The 21,876-nt window shown below is 55.0% G+C and overlaps 1 protein-coding gene across 7 annotated transcripts in view; it reads right to left on the reverse strand.

The window, feature by feature from the left end:
- Nucleotides 1–403: 403 nt before the first annotated feature.
- RBM10 (RNA binding motif protein 10) overlaps nucleotides 404–21,876 on the reverse strand; it is a 30,093-nt gene continuing 8,620 nt past the window's right edge. For 2 of the 7 annotated variants that reach the window (XM_019417532.2, XM_019417528.2), the window contains exons 3-24: nucleotides 15,477–15,660; nucleotides 13,795–14,025; nucleotides 11,868–11,937; nucleotides 9,852–9,925; nucleotides 8,364–8,450; nucleotides 6,232–6,292; nucleotides 5,913–6,089; nucleotides 5,366–5,526; nucleotides 5,076–5,173; nucleotides 4,902–4,989; nucleotides 4,098–4,284; nucleotides 3,846–3,985; nucleotides 3,628–3,745; nucleotides 3,442–3,533; nucleotides 3,193–3,357; nucleotides 2,085–2,234; nucleotides 1,916–1,981; nucleotides 1,642–1,830; nucleotides 1,460–1,534; nucleotides 1,041–1,147; nucleotides 836–965; nucleotides 404–743 (exon numbers count right to left, since the gene is read on the reverse strand). In XM_019417532.2, coding sequence (XP_019273077.1) covers nucleotides 618–743; nucleotides 836–965; nucleotides 1,041–1,147; nucleotides 1,460–1,534; nucleotides 1,642–1,830; nucleotides 1,916–1,981; nucleotides 2,085–2,234; nucleotides 3,193–3,357; nucleotides 3,442–3,533; nucleotides 3,628–3,745; nucleotides 3,846–3,985; nucleotides 4,098–4,284; nucleotides 4,902–4,989; nucleotides 5,076–5,173; nucleotides 5,366–5,526; nucleotides 5,913–6,089; nucleotides 6,232–6,292; nucleotides 8,364–8,450; nucleotides 9,852–9,925; nucleotides 11,868–11,937; nucleotides 13,795–14,025; nucleotides 15,477–15,660 — 2,776 coding nt within the window. In that variant the 3' untranslated portion in view covers nucleotides 404–617. Of the gene's footprint in view, nucleotides 744–835; nucleotides 966–1,040; nucleotides 1,148–1,459; nucleotides 1,535–1,641; nucleotides 1,831–1,915; nucleotides 1,982–2,084; nucleotides 2,235–3,192; nucleotides 3,358–3,441; nucleotides 3,534–3,627; nucleotides 3,746–3,845; nucleotides 3,986–4,097; nucleotides 4,285–4,901; nucleotides 4,990–5,075; nucleotides 5,174–5,365; nucleotides 5,527–5,912; nucleotides 6,090–6,231; nucleotides 6,293–8,363; nucleotides 8,451–9,851; nucleotides 9,926–11,867; nucleotides 11,938–13,794; nucleotides 14,026–15,476; nucleotides 15,661–16,068; nucleotides 16,225–21,876 lie in introns of all 7 variants that reach the window. The other 5 variants (XM_053891671.1, XM_019417530.2, XM_019417531.2 and 2 more) reach the window with 5 other exon arrangements.

The following is a 21,876-nucleotide window of genomic DNA, read 5'->3' on the forward strand; positions in this document are numbered from 1 at the left end:
ATCTCCACCCCTCTGGGGCCATCCGTTCACTGAGGGCGCAGCGGCAACTGGTGCCAGAGTGCCCACTGTCGTCCAACTGGGAGATGCCCTTGGACAGTCAAATGCAGTTTAGGTTTAGCCCTGAGATTGCACAGCAGGTGCAGGGTTCCCAGTGCTGGCGGGTTTCCTGGTATATCGAGACTTGCTAGACTTGACGACAGTGAGGGGGGCTGTGATCAGGATCCTGTGGGTTGGGGCACAGGCCAGAACTTCATGTTCAGTCCCCATGCACCAGACACTGCGAGTGCCAGCAATGCCACCCACCTCAGCCCGAGGAGGCCCCTCGTCCATCTGCGTTTATGTCCCTGTGTCTGTGTGGGTCACAAACCGTGCTGGCGCATGAGAAAGAGACGTGCAAGCTACGGACTTTTCAGCTTTTATTACAAAAAGAAGAGCATGATCCCAGCCCAGCTTTCCAACAAAAGTCACCAATTTAAAGTCTGACTTGGTCAGGGCCTCTCTGGCTGGGGAGTAGGCTAGCAGACAGGTGCAGGGCCCCACTCAGACCACCCACCACTTCACCCTCCCCTGCCCTGGGCCGGACACCCGACATATGTAGAAGCAGCTCTCACAGCTGCTCACTGGGCCTCGTTGAAGCGGGTCACCATTGTCTTGTGCAGTGTCTCCTTGTAGGACTCGGTTGAGGTGACCCCGTAGGAGCTGCCTCGGGCCCCCAAGCCGGAACCCCGCACCCGTGTCTGGGCCTATGTGAGGGAGGTAGGCCGTCAGGTGAGCGGTGGGATGGGGGTGCAGCAGAGAATGCTGGAAGACGGGGATGGGATCACAGAAGACTCACCTCAATGGGCGTCACAATGCCCTGCTTCTTCCGGCCCAGGCCACTACCTTCTTTCCAGCCCATGGCCTGGAGCATACGACTGCCAATGTTGTCGCTGCCCAGACCATCCCGTGTGGGCTGCTCAAAGTCCCTGCAGGGCCAGTGGGTACAGTGTGAGTGACCAGCCTGCCGGCCCCGGGTCCGCACTTCAGCTCTGGGCACTTACACAGAAGCTGCAGACATGCCGCCGTACTTCCTCCGCTTGGGCTCCGGTGGCTCAGGGATGCCGTACTTCTCTCTGCGTTCAGCTGCACGGTCCCGGTACTTCATTTGCTGAAAACGTGTGTGCGTGTGCGTGTGCATGTGTGTGAGGACGGGGGAACCGGTGGCTACTCGCAGGAAACATTAGGGGCCCCATGGGAGCTGGATCTGGCTAACAGGTCTGAGGTCCCATGGGCAGGACATCGTGGGTGCGAGCAGCCAGCACGGGGGGAGTCGGGAAGAAGCCTCGCAGGGACAGGAGGTGAGACGGCTGATGGCAGCCAGGCAATATCCAGCTCAGGGACTTGAGCGCCAGCTGCCTGAGGGGACAGGCACTTGGCAAGGGACAGAGGGGATGGAGCCCAGGAGTGGGTCACACCTCACCTCCATGTCGTTCTTCTCCAGTGCTTCCAGCTCATTTTCCGACAGGTGCGCTCGTCGGTGAATCTCAAGGTTTTGCTGCAAGGGGACAGGCAGGAGGAGGTGTGAAGTGGCCGGGCAGGGCTGGGCCGGGCCGGGCCGGGCCAAGCAGAGCCGAGGTTCCCTGCCAATCCTCCCTCAGCCACCTTGTGTAGCCCAGAGAGCTGCTGGTGGCGGATGAGCGCCTCCTTGCTGGGGAACTGGCGCCGGCAAAGTAGACAGGCCAGCTTCTGCCAGTCAGTGAGCTTCTCCTCCCGTTCTGGACCCCCGCGCTCCTGCTCCTCCTCGCTGTCACTCTCCCCGCTGTAGGCTGCCACGAGGCCCCGAGGTGGGCTCTGGAGAACATGAGCGTAGGGGTGGGAGGTCAGGCCTGGCCAGATCGCCCGCCCCCCCCCCCCCCCTCCTGCTCCGACCACTCACTGGGCGGTCATCGCTGGCCAGTTTCGGGAGGTCCATGCTGGTGTGCTGTCTTTCAGCTAGTGCTCCCTGGGGAAGACGGACACACAGATTCAGGGACTCCACAGAGGGACCGTTGAGATGACAAGACTTGGGGCGGAGAGTGGGTAGTGGAGGGGTGGCCACAACACACCTTCTTCTCGAGGATGGCATAGCCAGCATCTGCGGTAGCTGATTCCCGCCTTTCATCGTCTCGCAGGGAGCTGATGGGCTGGAAGCTGTTTTTGAAGTTTTCTTTTTGCTTGTTGAGGCTGCGGGCCCAGCGTTCCATGTCCTTGGCAATCTAGGGGGAAGGGTGGGGGTGAGGCTCTCGGGGCCCCTCTGACTGCTGTAACCGCCAACTCTGTCCACTGCCCCTTCCCACCCCGCAGCCTCAAGCAAGAGGTGAGGAGACGGCCGTGACGGTCCCTACTTGTCATTCTACCACCGGTGGCCCCCATCAAGCCCTCTTGGGCTGTGTCCCCCATTCTCCTGACAGGCACTCACACGATTCCGCTCTCTGTGGGCTTTCATATCGTCTTACCATTCCACGCTGCACAAAATGGCTTTCTCTGGGTAGGATTTTAACACACACCCGTGATACTCTGCCACACTCCACCTTCTGCTCCCCCTACCCCAGGCACAACATGACTTTTAGCATTTACCAGGTAGTCAAGGGAACACTTAGTTCTTACTCAGCACTTGGTTCGGCACTGAGCGCTACACCCAGACTGTCACACTCTTCTTCCCCAGGCAGACGCTGACGTTCCCTCCAACTGCCCACGCCCACCAAACGCTGCTGTGGCCGCTTTCCCACCCGCACCCTGAGGGGCCCACGAGAAGTTCTCTGGGACGGACAATCGGACACATACTCACGAGTGGGGTTCTGGGCCCAAAGGAGGTCTGCCTGCCCGTTCGTTTCCACAGGCAGGGTTAGCCTGGCTTCAGGCATGCAGGCAACCTGAGGGTTCCCACTGGGGGACAGGAAGGCTGACTGGGCTCGCTTGGATGGATGGCACTGGCCACGCAGAGAGGTGGGTGGCCCTACCACATACTGAGGAGACTGCCCTGGCTTGAGGTCAGTCACGCATCAAAGAGCAGAACTGGGCCAGGAGCCTGGTCTCTCTTAAGCACAATCACTGCCACCACACACACATCTGCCCTCCGCCCTTGGCAGTGGAAGGTTAAAGAGGACAGAAGCACATTCTTCATCGGAAGACACCACACAGCCAGCCAGTGACTGCTGAACCCCCAGTGTTCACCTGTTGGGCTGTCTTGGTCTTGTGCTTCTCCTTCTTTTCTTTACCCTCTTTCGAGGGGGCCCCCGTCTCCTTATGCCCATCGGCTGACTGTTCCAGGGCAGGGACGTAGGTCCGTCTCTCCCCGTCCCAGTACAGGTACTGCTGGCTCTGAGCGTTGTAATAATACTGGGGGAGGGGCAATGCAAAGGCATGAGGGAAGACCTTAAGGAGAACTGCAGACCCCACCCACTCCCTGGGCCACCCTATCACCTGGGAGTTGGGGTCATAGTAGAGGCCAGTCTGGGGGTCATAGTAGTAGCCAGAGGTCTCGTCATACTGGTAAGTAGACACGTCCGGAACAGCTGGGGGAGGGGAGGGGAGAAGGGGCGTCACGCTCTTCTGTGCTTTGCTAAGGAACTCCCCCCGCCCTCCCACCCACGGGCCGTGGCTACTCACGGTACTGGTTGTAGGACTCCTGGGCAGTGGGGCTGGTGGCTGGTGGCAGGGCAGAGCTGGGATGGGTAGGGCTCTGGAGCTCAGATTTGAGCACAGCGGGTGACATGATGGTGTATGACTGGTCACGGGGCCAGACAGGGGAACAGGGCTCAGTGTCTGCCAGTGCCCGCCCCCCCAGGAACCCTGCCTGTCCCCCAGGACGCCCTGGGCTCTCTCACCTGGCTGTTGGCAGCAGCGCCCTGGCTGCCGCTCGCCTCGGCTGATTGCTGGTAGATGCCAGGTGTGGCACCAGGCTGGGCACGGGAGAAAGCCTGCAGTGACACAGAGTCTGTCCCAGGCTCCAGGGAGGCCTCAGGACCTGTAAAGAGGGCCAGGGAGGGAGGGGGGGAGAATACCTGTTAGTGGTGGGGCCCAGGACCCCATGCCCGTTGACCCCCACCACGGGCTCAGAGAGAGATGCTGGGGCTCACCTGCTCCAGCTGGGTCCCCTTTGGTTCCAGCGATGCCGGGGCCCTTCGTGCCCTTGAGGTAGCCATGGGCATAGAGGGAGGACTCTGTGCCCTGGCTGCCGCCATAGCCCTCATCCTGTTGGTAGTAGCTGTAGTCGACCGGTGGCTCCTCGGGGGTGGCCCAGGCACCCTCCCCACCCTGGGAGGCCTGAGGGGCAGTGGGAGGGGCTCATTAGCAGAGGAAGGGGCGCAGGGGGAGGGGAACCTGCTAAGAAGCATCTGCCCACAGGTGAGGCTTGTGCCGGTCTGCTGATAGAAAGCATGCAGGCCTCAGACAAGTGAAGTGTGAGGGCCACCTGGCCACAGCAGGGCAGGACAGCGGCAAAAACAAGAAAGGAACGAAGACTTGTGCCAAAGTGCTCCCACGGCTGACACTGGTACGTGTGTGGCGTGGTTCGTGTGCTGGGTATCAGATCAAGGAAGACACCGTCCTCCCCTTCTTTACTCTCCTCTCCCAATTTTCTTTCAGCCACTTATAAACTCCGTTTCATTAAAGAAGTTGAAACAATTCAGGATGATAAAATAACCACCAAACAGAAGCGAAAAGCAGCTGTGATGGTGTTGAAGTTGAAAGCCTGGGAGGAGGTGACTGGGGAGGGAGCTGCAGCGAGGCGCCCAAAGCCCACGGCAGCCACTGTGACAGGGTCTGGGGTCCACGGAAAGCCAAAACAGCAAGCCAGCCCTCCAGGCTGTGCAGAGAGGGCACGGGAGGGTCGAGGTGGCCCCGGTATGGGGATGCTGGGGCAGAGGGGAGTCTCTGAGTACCTGTGAGATGGCCCACTGGGCCGCAGCAATGGCAGTGCTGGCCACAGAGGCAGCATTGATGCGGCTGCCTTCATTGGAGGCCATGTCCCTGGAGAGGATGTCAGAGACTGGGAGTGAGACGCGAGGCCCCAGCCCAGGGGGCCAGCTAGGAAAGGACACAGGTGGAACCCTGACCTCTTAGAACCCTTGGCGAACTCAACGTTGATGGTCTTGCCGTCAATGGTGAGCGGTGGGTGCAGGGCCTGTAGGATCTGCAGTAGCTGGGCTGCTTCCTGGGGGGAGGAGGGGGTAGGCGGAGGCAGAAGGGTCAGGCCCGGGGAGGTCCCCGGCTCCACTGCCCCATTTCCAGGCTTGGAGCCGCGGCGGGGGGGGGGGGGTGGGGGTGGGGCTGGGCTCGGGGTCCCTCCTCCCCGCCCCGGGGGCCGGGACCCTGGCCGCCCGGCCCCCCCCTGTGCCGCCCTCACCACGATGGTGGAGAGCTGGATGAAGGCGAAGCCGCGATTCAGTTGGGTCTGCTTGTCCTTGATGACGCGTACGTTGGAGGAGGACAGCACCGCATAGGGTGCCAGGGCCCCCAGGATGGAGTCCATGGTGCTGTGTGGGTTCAGGTTGCGCAAAATGATGGCTGTGGGAAGGGGCCCAGCATTAGGGGGCACCCCTGACACCCTGCTCCAGCCCTGCCCTCTGGTGGCTCCCCACTGTCCCTCTTCTCTGGCTTCCATGTCTTTGCACCTGCTGCTTCCTCTCACCTCTTCCTCCTGGATAAACTCTGCTTGTCAGTCCAAGTCCCAGCTCAGTCACTCACCTGCTGAGAACCTTCTCAACACACCCCCAAAGTCGAGTCGGGCAACGCTCCTCTCCTGCTCTCCCTACATCACATATGTGTCCCCCCACCAAGCAGAGAGACCCTGGGAGGGCTAAGTCCTGGTCACCACCATCTCTCTGCGCTTGGAGAGTCTAGCCCAGACAGACACCCTAGGGCAGGGAGAAAGGAAGGAACAACTGACTCACTGTCATTGGCGTTCTCTGAGCTTGGCTCCGAGCCCTGTGACAGGGCTTGGGAGGCCAGCACTCCCTGGGCCTGGTAGGGCTGAGGCAGGGGGAGCAGGCCCTGGCTTAGCTCCCGTCCACCCAGAGGCAGCGTCTGCTGATCCAGCCTTGCGCCCAGGGGCAGCTTCTGCTCCGCCTCTGTCAGGGATGGCACAAGACAGGCTGGTGATGAAGAAGGAGGCTCCAAGGCTGGCCACCCTCCTCCCAGGACACCGGCCCCTCCCCCTCCTCCCCTCTCCCACCAAAGTCCCAGGGAGGTGGGGAGGTAGGAGGGCCTCACCTGACTTGGGCACACCACATTTGAAGCACTTCTCGCGGCGTTTGAAGTTCTGGACGCCACACTGTGAGGCACAGGCCAGGCCGTCAGAGCAGGTGGGGCTCTCCACTGTACCCTCCAAACTTGGATCCAGAGACCACCCCTCCCCCCACCTCAGGGAACCCCATGATGCTCCAGGAAGGAAGGTCCCAGGGTCAGGGGTGGAAGGGGGCTCCGGCTGTCATTCTCAGTCTGTGGATCTTCCCTTCACACAGTCTCAAGTCTGTCCTCAGGGCCATCCCCTCAGCTCGGGAATCAATTCCCCCACCCCTGTTACAAGTGCCACCCCCTCCTCGTCCCTTTAGCAGGTTCCTCTTCCTAAAACTTGCTTCCCTGTTAGACACCTTCAGTGTCTTCACCCCTAAAAGCCAGTGGCCACTCTCGTCAGACTCCCATCCCTCGTTTATCTCAAGAACTGGGTTGATTCTCTTGAGAAACCAGCCTTGGCCATCCCAGCCTCCAGAAACCCCCAACTTCTACCAAATCTCTCTCTCTGTTCCGTGGTCACGTAGTGCGCACTGGTCCCATGCCAGGCTCTGCCCTGTATGCCAGGGCGTGGCCTCTGTCATCCTCGAGGCCTCACAGCAGGGGGCAGATGTAGCACAGGGAGGCAGGTTAGTCTGTGGGGACCCACGGAGGGGAAGAGGCCAAAAGGGGTATGGCTCACTTAGCTGGGGACAGTTGGCAGAGATATTTGATCTGGGAGGCCCAGAAGTTTGCTTTGGTTTTGCTGGGAAGCTATGGCTAGCGAAGGAACAAGAGATTTTCTGTAGCTGGTGTAGGAAGGTGAGGCCAGACAAAAGCCAAAGCTGGAGAGGGCAGGTGAAGTTAGATTATAGAGGGTGGTCACACTTAAGTTCAGAGTTGGCGAGGTCCTAAGCAGAGAAGGAAGGATGTGGTTAGAGGTGGTTTCGAGGAATGTTACAGATGAGAGGGTGAGAGAAAGAGGCAAGGCCAGAACAGCAGAAGAGGGGTCCACAGCGGGACAGAGCGTGTGACAACTGGTCTGGGTGGTGGGAATTGCAAGGGAGGGCATTTCTGTGATGGAAGTGACAGGACCTGGTGACCAAGAGGATGTGGGGAATAGAGGAGGGGAAAGGAGGGAGTTCCCTGCTTTTGAGGAGTCTCTGAAAATACAGGAGAGACACAGTGGCACTGTCACTTTGTCTCTACCTCTGCAGAGACATCAGACACCCTGCCTTCTGATAACACTTTCTTTTTAAACCAACGGTGCCACTCCCCTAGTAGGCAGAGTTCTTCTCGGGGAGCAAGTCAGGGCGTCTGCCAGCTCTCAGGACCACCGGCTGGCTGTGGGGTCTCGGGCCGCCTCGGGGCTGCTTGTGAGGCTGGCCCCAGGGGAGACCTGAACCCAGGGTGGCGTCCGGGGCCCCTGTGGTCAGGAGCAAGTCATGGCTCAAGGCTCACCCACGGTGGCACCCCTTTGAGCCTCAGCTTCCTCGTAGGGAATACGACTCCAAGACCTCACAGCTTCTACCCTGGGCCTCTGGTGGACATGGCCTTGTCGGAGGGGCCATCAAGGTCGGGTCACCTGACTCAGGCTCTCACCATGCCCTGTGCTTTCTTTTGGGGGGGGTATGGGCAGACTTAAAGGGTGCTAACCATGGGCCAGGTGTCGTTCCAAGTGTCACCCTCTCATCACCACACTGGAATCCTCCCAACCACCTCTGGGGAGAGGTGTCATCGCTATTCACATTTTAGAGAGGAGGAAAGCGAGGCAGAGATCAAGGAGGATCCGAGAGGGTCTAATTCCAGCCAGTCTGGCTCAGAGGTCCACATTCTGACACACCGCATTGTGCCTCCACTGTCACTAGTTGGTCCCTTATGTAAGTATTTGCTGAAAGCCCACTGGGACTTCAGCCAAGACCGTACTACGTGAGGGCAGAGCCTGGCGCCAATGAGAGCTCAGTACGCACAGGCGGGCGGGTGGGTGGGTGGGTAGACGGCGAGGAACGGTGGCTACTTGAGCTCAGCCAGTCCTCGACGCCTATGCCACCCCCAGAGGCCCCAGGGAGACAGACGCTGCCACCGCCGCCGCCGTCTCTATCCATGGCAACCGCTGCCCACCGCCCCTGTACCTTATTACACAGCCAGTCCTCATTGATCTTGGGCTTGGGGTCGCTGTAGTGCATGGACACCTTCTGGCCCAGGATGTTGAGGGAGTGCTGCGGGAAAAAGCAGAGCACAGTGAGGCCCGGGCAGCAGTGCCCCACGCACCGTTTCAGCACAGGAGAAGAGAGTGAGCGAGCCCTTCAGCTGGATGGATGAGGGACAGGGAACGGAGGGAGGTCGGAGAACGGACAAGGGAAGAAGGAAGGGAAGGAGGGAGGGAGAGCGCCACAGCCCTCGGGCGCAGCTGTTTGCTGCCTTTCCGGGCACGCGCACGCACACGTGAACACACGCCACCAGGCACACAGTGCTCGGCTGACCGACGCCTGCCGGACAGTGGGGGAAAACCCCCCACTCGGCCCTGATGCTGCCAGGCCACACCCAGGGCCAGCACTACACAGGCTACACTCGGGATGAGGGGGACAGGGAGGGGAGGGAGAGGAGGGGAGAGAAAGAGAGAGAGAGAGCGCACGCGCGCTAGTGCTGGAGAAGGGGAAAAAGAAAGAGCCATATTTAAGAGATGGAAGTTCCTGCTGTGAGGCTGTCTTCCCGGGGCTGGCTGGGTCCTGGGCCCACAGCATTAGGGCAGAGATGGCCCCAGGGCCGCCATGCTGAGCCCTGCTTCCACCTCTTCTGCCCCTTCCTCCCCTGAGGCTTTCCTTCGGTGCCCCACACCAGTGAGCCGGGCTCTGGGTGGGTAAGCAGAGCAGGTCCTTGGGTCTCTGAAGGTCCCAAAGCTGCTGGGTGGGGAGACCGTGCCAGGCAGGGGAGCAGGCTCCCTTCCCTTCCCTAGAGCAGGACTCTCTGCTGAGAGGGCAGGTCTGCCAGCAGCGGAATGGGGCAAGCGGTGACTTCCGAGGAGGGGTTAGGTGCAGGGGGCGGGCCGGGGCACCTGAAGTGAGTTCTATCACATCTGACTGCTACTTTAGATCAACAGAGCAGTGCTGGCCGCTCACACCGAAATCAAAAGGCCGAACTCACATGCAGGGAGAGAGCTGGCCAAACGGGACTTGCCAGTTAGTGTGCCAACAGCTAAGTCCCCCAGTGGCTAGGCTTCCAGTGGCGCCTGAGAGTGGAACGAAGTCCTGGCTCTGCCTAACCCCTGAGCAGGCTGGTCCCCGGGGACTGGGAGCCTCGGTGGAAGAACCTCCCCCCGCCCCCAGCAGCCCTTTCTCCAAAAGCTCGGCTGGGAAGTGGAGGGGCAGAGCTAATAGCATCTGGGAGGAAGGGGCCAGCGGTGAGTGTGGGCTCTTGACGGGAAGCCCGGTGGGTAGCAAGAGATGGGAAGAGGAGATAGTGAGGGTCAGGAAGGGGGAGAGAGAGAGAGGGGGCGGGGAGGGGGGATGGGACACAGGGCCACAGGGCAGGGAACTGTGTCCATAAGAATCAGGCGATGGGGAGCGCTCGATTACAAAGTAGTATTTGTTTGGGGGGGGGTTCAAGTGCGGCAAAGCAACCTGATTGGCTTCCATCCATCGTGTAGCGTCCTGCAAGTGACTAAACTCGACGAAGGCGAAGCCCCGGCTCTGACCTGGAGACAGCATTCAGATACAGACGCAGTGGGTTAGTCAACAGCTTTGGACACACGGCGTTCCCGGGGGTGGGACCCGAGGGGAGAGGACCAGGGGGGCAGAGAGGGAAGGGGGGAGAGAAAAAGAAGAAAGGAAGAGAGAGAAGTAATCAGAGAGAGAAAGACCAGGGAGTGGGAGGCAAGGCAGAAGGCCGGGAGGGGCAGGAAAGAGGAATGGGGGGGGGGAGGGAGTGGGGAGGGAGGGGGAGAGGAGATAACATACACGCCAACTGGGAAGAAAGAGAGAGGAGCTCAGGCAGACCTGCCTGGAGTGACAGAGACAGAGAGAAGGAGCTAGGAGGGAAAGGGTACACGTAGAGGTCTGTCTCCTGAGAAGGAAGGAGGGCAGATGGGCAGGCTGTTGGCTCCACATGGGCCAGAATAAACACCTGAAGGGCGGGGCCCAGCACAAGGCTGGGGCACCCAGGAGGGGTCCTGTAACAAGTGCTTCATCAAAGAAACAAAAGAGAACCTGGGCCAGGCTGCTCGGTGAGGCTAGGAAGGCTCCAGGCCCATCAGGAACCAGGGGGAGTTGGGGATATGATGTCACCTCAGCCTCAGCACAGTAAGGGGATGTGGGCCTCACCAGGGAGCCTCACTCAGGGCCAAGCTAGGAAGATTATGGCCACCCACAGTGCAAGTCCTCCGAGACAGCAGGAGAATGGGGGCCAGGATTGGCCTGGCGGCCCTTAAAGGATCAGTGAGGGCCTGGGAGAAGCGCCCAGGGCTACAGAGGGGGCCACACCTAGGACACCGCCTATGGAGAGAGAGACCAGAACCACCCTGTCAGTGTGTGGCGTGGCTGAGGTGAAGGAGAGCAAGACCTACATGCTATCAAGAGACTCCAGGCCTGGCCAGGGCTAGGAAAGGGATCCAGGGCTTGAGGCCACAGGAAAACAGCTCCTCCTTTGGAGGTGTACACACAGGGAGGGCTTAGATGTGGCGGGTTTGGGGGGGGCATGCTTGATCTCCAAAAGAGTGACTATTAGGATGCACAGGAGGATGAAATGGTATGATTTGGGGTGAGGTAGGGAGGGACGGAGGGAGGAAGAGGGAGAGAGAGGGAGAGAGAGGGGGAGAGAGAGAGAGAAGAGAAATAAGGGGGGAGAGAGAGAGGGAAGGAGAGAGAGAGGAAAAGAGAAAGAGAGAAGGGGAGAGAGAGAGAGAGAGAAGGGGAAAGAGAGAGAAGGGGGGGAGAGGGGGAGAGAGAGATAAAGAAAGATAGATAGATAGATATGGAGGTGTGGGGAGGAGAGAGATTGAGAGATGGAGAGAGAAGCCCAGGCAGTGAAGCCCCACTGTGCCTGCCTTGGGAAGCCTGGGCCAGAGGTCCTGCAGAGACAACTCCCCCCCCACCACCCTGCTAATCTCAGGCCAGCTCCAAGCAGCCTGCAAGAGGGAGGGAGGGAGGGAAGAAGCAAGGCCAGGAATCCTGGCTGCTCCTTGGGATGCACCCTGGGAGAAGAGCCATCCCCTGCCTCCCCTCTCTTGGGACACGAGGGTGGGGCCGTGTCAGACCTACTTTCTGGTCACAGGCTGTTACCAGAAAAACGTGAGGGGGATTGAAGGGAGGGGAAGGAGAAGAAGGGAGAGGGAAGGGAGTATATGGGGGTGTTACCACCTCAGATACTCAGAATCCCAAAGAGGAGGTTCCCCGGAGCCTGGCCCTGGCCCTGCCCCCGGGGAGCACTCAGCTCAGCGCTGCACCCCCTCCCCAACAGCCCCGGAGCTGTGAGGAGGGTGGGTCGAGGGGAAGAGAAGAAGAGAGGGCACCCCAAGCTGCCCATGCCCAGCCGTGGAGGGAAGGCAGGGCAGGGAGGGTGAGGGAGAAGACAGAAGCAGGAGGGAGACTGGAGGCTGAGGCTGGCCAGCAGAAGGGGAGGCACTGGGAACAAAAGCTCACCTGAGGATTTGTTCCGCATCAGCCGGACCTCCCGCGCTTGCACTCCGTGGGACTGCAGCTGGCCCCGGATCTGTACGGGGAGATACGGATTGGGGCAGGCTCAGCACACGGGGGGCCCCTGAGGGGCTGCCCGTGAGTGATGTGCATGCACTGCCTCCCCTCGCTCTCTCGGGGCTCTTCCCCGAGGGGCTGTGGCCCCGGCCCCATACCAGTACCCGGTCTCGGCGCTCGGCCCCAGACTTGCAGAGAGTGAGGGAAACAAAGGGGGCATGGTACATGGTACGAGGTGGGGCACGGCAGCACGGAAGACCCTCAGAGGCGAGAGCAACGAGAGAGCAAGCCAAGCGGAGCCTGCAGCTCAAGAATGGCCCAAGGGGCTGGTCTGATAACAGGCTTGGTGCAGCTGTGGGGAGGAGAGCTGGGACGCAGCTCTGGGACCGCCCTCCGGCTCACACCGAGACACCCAGGAAGCAAAAACCAAAATGGGAGGGACTGGGTCTGGGCAGAGCCCAGCCACGCACCCTAGGCCGTGGGCAGATCGGTACCCTGGGCAGAGACAAAAAGGTGTGCTCACAGGGTGTGCAAAGCTTCCTGGATGAAGCCAGAGGGAAGCTGTAGAGGCAATTTGGGGTTTGGGCCAGGTGAGGCAGGGTCTCTAGGCCAGTGGTGCCTCTCGCAGAAGCCTGGGAGCACGTGCCAGGCATTCTCGGGTGGCGATCTTACTACCTCTGGGCCTCAGTTTCCTCATCAGGTGAAAAAGAAAGGAGCGCTCTCACTCTCGCGTGCGCTCTCTCTCTCTCTCTCTCACACACACACACACACACACACACACACACACACACACACACACACACAAGATCATGAGGACAGCGAACGTTCAGGGAGGGCTCTGGAAACAGCAAGAATGTGGCCTCTGGAATCCAGGTGCCCAGGTCCAGACCCCAAGTCCACTCTGCCACTCACGGGCTGAGGGACCTGGAACAAGCTGCTTCACTGCTGGGGGCCTGGCTTCCTCATCGGTAGGATGGAAACACACAGAGTGCCTTCCCCGCAGGGTGGCTGTGAGGATTACATGAGACCTGGCATGTGGCCCGCCCCGTGATAAATCCCCAACACATGTCAGCACAGAGCTACTGTCTGACCCTGAGCAGCGTGGCTGGGCCAGACTGGAGAAGCTCCCGAATACACACGTGGGATTTTCTCTTTGACAAAATGGGCAGCTGGTAGATTTCGAAGGGGAGCTGAGCAGAGAATTCGGCGGGGTCAGAGAGGAGAATCGGGGAGGCTAATGAGGAGGCTATTCTAGTGGCCCTCTGGGGTTTTACTGGGGCTCGTTAGGGAAAGTCTGTATGAGAAGGAAACAGAAGCAAAGGGAGGAACAGGGAAGGAAATGTGAGAGAACTGAGCAGGGAGGCTGCCAGTAGCAGCAAAGGACATCAGAGAACACAGGGGTCTGTGGCCAGGCCACGGAGATTTGACGCTGCCGACAAGGGCGCGGGTGAGGGCATGGGGAGAGAACGTGAATAAAACCTCAGAAAACCCCATGGGGACCCTCCCCATCCCCAGGACTGCCGGGCCCTACATCATCTCTGCCACCAGGAATACCTGGCTCTGGGCCTGGGGAGCATCTGGCCCTCAGTCAACACATGCAGAACGGACGGATGAGCAGTGGAATGTTCAGGAGGAATGCTCTGTTCCCTCCCACACCCCACTGCGGCAGCCCCTTGGCCAAGCCAGCCTATCCGACACTCCTCCCTTCCAGACCAGGAGAGGACAAGGGCCTGCCCAGAGGACGGATCAGTGCTGGGGGAGAGAAGGGATAAAAGGTGCTGAGTTCGGGGTGAGGGAGAAGCTGAGGGCCCTGGAGGAGACCCAGCCTGGCCTCCTGCCCTGCCACCTGCCCAGGGCCACGAGGGGGGGCACGTACGTCATCCTCAGTGGCTGCCTGTGGCAGCATCCTCAGCATGACGATGTTACTGGCCTTCTCCTCCTCCTCCTCCTCCTCATCCTCCTCCTCCTCCTCCCCTTGCTCGGTCCGATAGTCCTGGTCCCGATAGTCGCCGTCTCGGGGGAAGCCTGGCGGGCCGGTGGGGCTGTGCCTGTGCCGCCGCCGCCGCCTACGCTGAGTCTCGGAGCCCGGGGAGGCCTCGTAGGAATCCTGGCCAACAGAATAAGACGAGAGACACCAGACGGGCAGTCAGTCTGGGGTGGGCCTAGGGGCTGGCCGCTGGCTCTCTGAGGCAGGCAGGCTCTGAAAGCCAGGGGTGGGCGGGCTCCGGCTAAAGGCTCAGGGCAAGCAAAATGGGTAAGCCCTGGACTGCAACCCTTCTGGGGTGGGACACTGTCCCCAGGATGCCTGTTGGGGGCTGCCTTGGTGGGGAGTGGGGAGAGGCTGGTGGCAGTCCTGCTGTGGGGGAGGAACTCCCACAGACAGGTGACCAGATACCGCTTAAACCTCCTTGGGTCTAGGGTCAGCACACTAAATCCTGCCCTCTGTTTCCCCCTCTTCCTCCCTTGCAGCTCAGCCAGTATGTGCTCAACTGTTCCTTGATATCTCATCCAGAGCCGGTCAGCAGGGGCTGGCAAAGGTGTGAGGGCCACAGCCCTGCCCCCAGTCCCGATCCTCTGTCTGGCCAGTCTTCTATCACCACCAGGCTCCCTCCTAACATGGTGTGGTCACTAAATTCTTGGGTGTCACCCAAGCCATCCTTCCAGGACTAAGCAGGCCAGGCCAGGGTCCATACCCCTTCTGCCCTCAGGGAGACCAGATAACTCGGCGCTCCACTCCCACTCTTCCCACAGGGGCTACCCACGGCCCCCTGGTGCCCCAGAGACATCCAGGCACATATCACAGCTGCCACTGGGGAAACCTGGCTGCCCAGCAGAGTTCTTTGCACTGGACTCTCCCAGAAGGCAGCTGGTGGCTCACACTCTGTCCTCCAGGACTGACTTGCAATAGTACCCTTCCCACCCTGCTACATAGGAGACCTGCCTGCTTGCTTGGACCTGGGCCCGGACGGACTACCCTCTCAAAGTGGGGTTCCCCTGAGGCAAGTCTGTTGCTTCTCCTCAGACGGTGAACATCACGCCCCCCCTCCTCAGGCTAGGGCTAACTACCCAACGTGGAACTGGCTACCCCCTGAGCTCAAAGGAGAGGCCCCAGAGGGTCTTTTCCTTTTGTGCAGGGGCTCTGCTGCCCCTGGGACTGCCCATGGTCGGGCCTCCCAGGGCTGCTCTCTTTGGTGATATCCAGTTTCCCCATGGCCCTCCCAACCCCAGATGCTGGATCCCATGCAAGAGGCTGTTCAAGGGCCCCAAACTGGCTGGGAGCAGGCGGTAAAGGGCTTGCAGTGAACCGTGGACCCAACTGAACAACAGGGAAGAAGGGAGAGAGGTGATGGCCAGGGGCCCTCAGAAGTATAGAGCCAAGCATGTGGAAGTCAGGGAGACCCAACTTGGGAGAGAAGCCCTCAGAGAGGGGAGCAGGGACAGACCCTCCAGGTGAGACAAAGCCACTGAGCACAGTCTGAAGGTATGGGAGCCAAGAGCTAGCTGCACGTGGTGCTACAACCAGAGGCCCTGCAGGCGCCTGTCCGCCCCGGTGCTCACCTCTGCACTCTGCTCCTCGGACGAGTCGTCATAGTCGTGCTTGCCCTCCTGGCTACCGTACTCGCGGGGATATGAGCGGTAGTCCATGTCCCGGTAGTCATGGTCTCGGCTGCGGCTCTCCCCCCCATCGTCCTGCGAACGGTCAGTGGCTCCGTAGCGGCCAGTCCTATCCCCACGGCCACCTCTGAGGGAAGAAGGATAGGGAGGAATTAGAGGGCAGTCCTCTTGGGAAGGTGCAAGAGGTGACGGGGGCTCCCACCCACTCACTCGCTCTAGACTCTTAGATCCCAATCCCGACAGGGGTCCCGAAATCCTGACTCCACAGCAAGGGGAGCTGGCTCCCACCTCTCAAACCCAATCCGCTTCCGCTTCCCTTGGCCACCTCCCCCAGCCCCTGCCGGGCTTCCTTCACAGGGCCCTCGGGTGTAGCCCTGGGGCCAGTCTCACCTCCACCAGGCCTCTCCCAGCTCATTCTCTACACCCCAAAGATAAGCAAGTGTTCCAAAAGCAAAGCCAATCAAGCCCAACCATCGCACTGCACTCCCTTCAGTGGCTCCCTCTTATTTGGAAGATGAAACAACAAAATGCTCACCCAGATCCCGCAAGGTCTGCAGGGTATGTGGGGCGAGGTCTCTACTGACCTCTCTTCCTCTGCCCCATGTTGCACCATGCTACCCTGCCCCTCTGTTTCACGGTCACCCCGTTAGCACTGGCAGCTGTTTTGTTGAAATTTCTTCTACCGCGATTACTATAAAATAATTATCTCAAAGTTGATTTCATGTGCCTTTTTTTTTTAAAAGATCTTATTTTTAAGTAATCTCTATATCCACCGTGGGGATTGAACTTACAACCCTGAGATCAAGCGTCACGTGCTCCACCACCTGAGCCTGCCAGGCATCCCTCATGTGCATTTCTTTGATGATTTAAAGAAGTACTAGACCGTGTTCTGGGAAAGAGGGGACAACACCTAGAGGGTCCCCTGCCCTATTTCCCAAAGCTTAGCTTAGTACCTGGTACTTAGTGGGTGTCCAATAATTGTTTGATAAAATAACGATTTAAAAAATGTTCTAAAATCAACCAATACAGGTTTACCTAAAACAAGAAAAAACAGGGCGCCTGGGTGGCTCTGTCGGTTAAGCGACTGACTTCGGCTCAGGTCATGAACTCACAGTTCATGGGTTCGGGCTGACAGTTCAGAGCCTGAATCCTGCTTCGGATTCTGTGTCTCCCTCTCTCTCTGCTCCTCCCCCATTCGCATTCTATCTATCTCTCAAAAATAAATAAATGTTGAAATAAAAAAAGAAAAAACAGACATGACCATAGACTACTGCTAGCAGGTCCCAATCCTGGTCAGGAACAACACTTTTAGAATGTCCTTTATCAGGGGCGACTGGGTGGCTCGGTCGGTTGAGTGTCCGACTTTGGCTCAGGTCATGATCTCACAGCTCATGAGTTCGAGCCCCGCTATCAGGCTCTGTGCTAACAGCTCAGAGCCTGAAGCCTGCTTCAGATTCTGTCTCTCTCTCTCTCTCTCTCTCTCTCTGCCTCTCCCCAATCACACTCTTTCTTCTTCAAAAATAAACATAAAAAATTTTTTAAAAAAAGAATGCCCGTTATCAACACCACTATGAACACCATTTTAAAATACTAACTGAACCAAATAAGAGAATAAAGAAAAATGGTTAAAAGCTGGAAAAGAAAGGTAAGATTACCATTATTTATAAATGATATAGGGATATGCCTACAAAGCCTAAGAGAATCAACTGAAAAATGATTATAAACAATAAATCAGTAAGAATGCTGGGTACAAAAGTAATATGCAGAAATAAATACATTGCCTGTATTCGAGGAGCCACCATTTAGAAATGGGAAGATCCCAGGGCACCCAGGTGGCTCAGTTGGTTAAGTGTATGACTTCAGCTCAGGTCATGATCTCACAGTTGTGAGTTCGAGCCCTGCATCAGGCTCTGTGCTGACAGCTCATATCCTGGAGCCTGCTTCGGATTCTGTGCCTCCCTCCCTCTCTGCCCCTCCCCGTCTCGCGCGCTGGAGCGCGCACACTCTCTCTCTCTCTCAAAAATAAAAAATAAAATCATTCAAAAAAATTAAAAAAAAAAAGAATGTAAAGATTCCAAGTATAACTAAACCAAAAAGGTTAATTACACAAACACAAGATTTTATGACTATACTTCACACATATAAACCTGAATATGTTTAAAATGGGTCAAAGATTTGCAATGACATGGATGGAGCTAGAGTATAATGCTAAGCAAAATAAGTCAGTCAGAGAAAGACAAATATCATATAATCTCACTCACATGTGGAATTTAAGAAACAAATCAAACAAGCAAAGGGAACAAAGAGAGACCAAGCAAGAAACAGACTCTTAACTATAGAGAACAAACTGATGGTTACTGGGGGGGTGGGAATAAGGGGTGGGGATTAAAGAGTACGCTTCTCATGATGAAAAAAAATTTAAAGGGTCGCCTGGGTGGCTCAGTTAGTTAAGTATCCGACTTTAGCTCAGGTCATGATCTTGCGGTCCATGGGTTCGAGCCCACGTCAGGCTCTGTGCTGACAGCTCAGAGCCTGGAGCCTGCTTCGGATTCTGGTTTCCCTCTCTCTCTGCCCTTCCCCTGCTCTCTCTCTTTCTCTCTCAAAAACAAATAAACGTTAAAAAATGTCTTTTAGGGGCGCCTGGGTGGCGCAGTCGGTTAAGCGTCCGACTTCAGCCAGGTCACGATCTTGCGGTCCGTGAGTTCGAGCCCCGCGTCAGGCTCTGGGCTGATGGCTCGGAGCCTGGAGCCTGTTTCCGATTCTGTGTCTCCCTCTCTCTCTGCCCCTCCCCCGTTCATGCTCTGTCTCTCTCTGTCCCAAAAATAAAAAATAAAAAACGTTGAAAAAAAAAAAATAAAATAAAAAATGTCTTTTAAAAAATTTAAAAAATCAGGAAAATGTGAAAAGAAATGCAGTGTCCCATGGTAAAAACAATAATGATAAAAATAAAATGGGTAAAAAATTTAAATGGAAGAATTGAAACCGTAAAAGTAGATGAAAACATGAGATGATTTCTAGATAATCCTGAAATGGGGAAAACTATGACCCAAATCCGGAAGCCATAGAAGATGATTAAAGTTGACTATATAAAAATAAAACACTTCTGCCTGGAAAAGAAAACCATCATGAGTAAAGTCAGGACAAACTAACTGGGAAAGAGTATGGGAAGAGAAAGAGGAACAGAATTCACAGAAAAGAAATACAGATGATTTATATTTGAAAAGGTGCTCTATCTCATAATGAAGGATGGAAATTAAAACCACATCAGATAGGGGGCACCTGGCTGGCTCAGTCGGAAAAACGTGTGACTCTTCATCTTGGGGTCGTGAGTTCGAGCCCCATGTTGGATGTAGTGATGACTTAAGTAAATAAATAAACTGAAAAAAAACCTACACTGGATAGGCCATTTAAAAATAAACGTTCAAAATTTACTTTTGTAGGGGGGCCTGGGTGGCTCAGTCAGTTAAGTGTCTGACTTCGGCTCAGGTCATGATCTCATGGTTCGTGGGTTCAAGCCCCCCGTCGGGCTCTGTGCTGACAGCTCGGAGCCTGGAGCCTGCTTCGGATTCTGTGTCTCCCTCTCTTTCTCTCTCTCTGCCCCTCCCCTGCTCACACTCTGTCTCTGTCTCTCTCTCAATAAATAAACATTTTTTAAAAATTTTTAAAAAACACGAAAACTTAAAAAAATAACATCTATTTTTGTATGTTTTTAAGTGATTTTTATTTTACCACAAAGTACATTCATGATGCTGTTGCGGTCATCACCACTATTTCCAGAACCTTTTCATCATCCCAAACAGAAACTCTGGACTTTGCTAAACATCAATAACTTCCCACCTGCCCTACAACTGCCAGTCTACTTTCTGCCTCGTCTAGGTGTCTCATATAAGTAGAATCATATGTGTCCTTTTGTGTTTGGCCTATTTCACTTAGCATAATGCTTTAAAGGTTCATCTAAGTTGTGGAATGCATTGGAATTTCATTCCTTTTTATGGCTAGACACGTAAGTGCGTATGCATGTATGTACGTACGTACGTACGTAAGGCATATACATTCATCTGTTGATGGCCACCTGGGCTGCTTCCACCTGCTGGTTGTTTTGGATGTTGTGAAGAATGCTGCTAAGAAAACTGGTATGCAAGTATCTGTTTGATTCCCTGCTTTCAATTCCTTTGGATAAACACCCAGGAGTGGGGTTGCTGGACCATATGGTAGTTTTAGATTTACTTTTCTGAGGAACCTCCGTACTGTGTTCCACAGCAGCTGCGCCGTTTACATTCCCATCAGCAGTGCACCCAGTTTCCAGTTTCTCTACATCCTCACCAACACTTGATATTTTCATCTGTTCAAGTCTTTTGTCCCTTTGTGAATGGAGTTTTTCTGTGCGGTTGTAGGAGCTCTTTATATATTCTGGGTGTTAATCTCTTATCAGATATAGGATTTGCAAATACATTCGCCCATTCTGTGGATTGTGTTTTCATTCTCTTGAACAATGTCTGTGGTTGTGCTTAAGTTTCTAATCTTGATGAAGTCAAACTTTATGTTGAAATGATTTTAGATTTACAGAAAAGTTCAAAGATAATAGAATTCTCTTATACCATTCACCCAGCTTCCCCTAATGTTAACAGGGGACAAATGTGATCATGCTGCATTTGTCAAAACTAAGAAGTTCACTAAATTACAAACTTAATTAGGATTTCACCTGTTTTTCCACTACTATCCACTTTCTGTTCCAAGATCGAATCTAGGATACCACACTGCTTTTAGTCATCATGCACCTTTAGTCTCCTCTGGCGCATGAAAGTTTCTTAGTCTTGCCTTGTTTTTTTTTATGACCTAGAGAGGTTTGAAGAGCACTGGTCAGGTATTTTGTAGAATGTACCTCCACTTGGGTTCGTCTGTCATGTTCTTGTGATTAGACTTGAGATTATGAAGGCTATATTTTTTTGGGAGAATACAAGAGAGGTGATCTGCCCTACTGATGGCACTGTATAAGGGGCACATGGTATCAACATGGTTAATCACTGGTGATGCTGACCTTGATCATGTGGCTGTGGTGGGGTCTGCCAGGTTTCTTCACTGCAGTTTCTCTTTTTCCCTTTCTACACTCTGTTCTTTAGAACTGAGTCCCTAAGACTAGCTCACACTCAAGGGGTGGGGGGGGGGGGGAATTAAGCTTTGCCTCCCAGAATGGGGGAGTATCTACATATATTATTTGGAATTCTTCTACATGGAAGATTTGTGATAGAACGTTTCTAATGCAATATATATGCAGAAGTCCAAATGTTTGACAACACACTGTTGGTAAGGCTGTATGGGAAACAGGCACTCTCCTATTGCTGGTAGGAGTGAAAATGGAACAGTCCCTACGGAGGAGAATTTGGCAATGGCTGGCAAAACGAAAAACCTACCCTCTAATCCCCAATTCTCCCGGAAATTTAATGTACCAATACACTTGCACACATACAAAAACATCATTCAATAGAGTTCTATTTATAACAGCAGATGACAAGAAACTTACAAGAGTCAGGAAAATTCTGTTAAAAAAAAAGACTAATGAGGGGGAGAGGAGCCATGCCAGATATTAAAATATATTATATACAAAGGTGGCAAAATTGAAGCACAAATGGACGGATCAGTGAAGTGGAACAGAATCCATACTATACAAAAACACACATGGAAATTCAGAGTAAGCCAAAGGTTGCATTTCAAACGAACAAGGGGAAAATGGATTAGTCAATAAATACCAGTTGCAACAACTGTCTGGCCCAGAGATCAGCAAACTACAGCCAGTGGACCCAATCCAGTCACCTAAATAAAGTTTTCTTCAACACGGTTATACACGTTCACACACATATTGTCTGTGACTGTTTTCAGCCGAGTAGCTGTGACAGAGACCGTGTGGTCTGCAATGCCAACGATATTTACTATCAGGTCCTTCACAGAAATTTAAGAAAATAAAATTTGTTCATCTACCTCACTTCTTTATACCAAGTAAATTCTAGATGAATCAAAAATTTAAACCCCTGAATAGAACCCATAAAAACATTAGAAAGAAAACAGAAGATAAAAGTTAATCACCCCAAGAATGGGGAAGGCCTTTCTAAGCAAGACAAAACCCTGAAGTCATAAAAAAAAAAAAAAACAACTGATAAATCTGGCTTTGTAAAAAGTTAAAAATATGTTTAAAAATACCATAAACAAATACACATGTCACAAAGCAAGCATGGTAAAATATTAACGGTAGAATCCAGTGGATGGGTATAGAGGTATTCACTATGAAATTCTTTCAACGTTGTTGTGTTTGAAATTTTGTAATAAATACTAGAAAAACACCATAAAG

Source organism: Panthera pardus, unplaced genomic scaffold, assembly GCF_024362965.1.
Source record: "Panthera pardus isolate Hobbes unplaced genomic scaffold, ASM2436296v1 HiC_scaffold_27, whole genome shotgun sequence".
Lineage (NCBI taxonomy): Eukaryota > Metazoa > Chordata > Mammalia > Carnivora > Felidae > Panthera > Panthera pardus.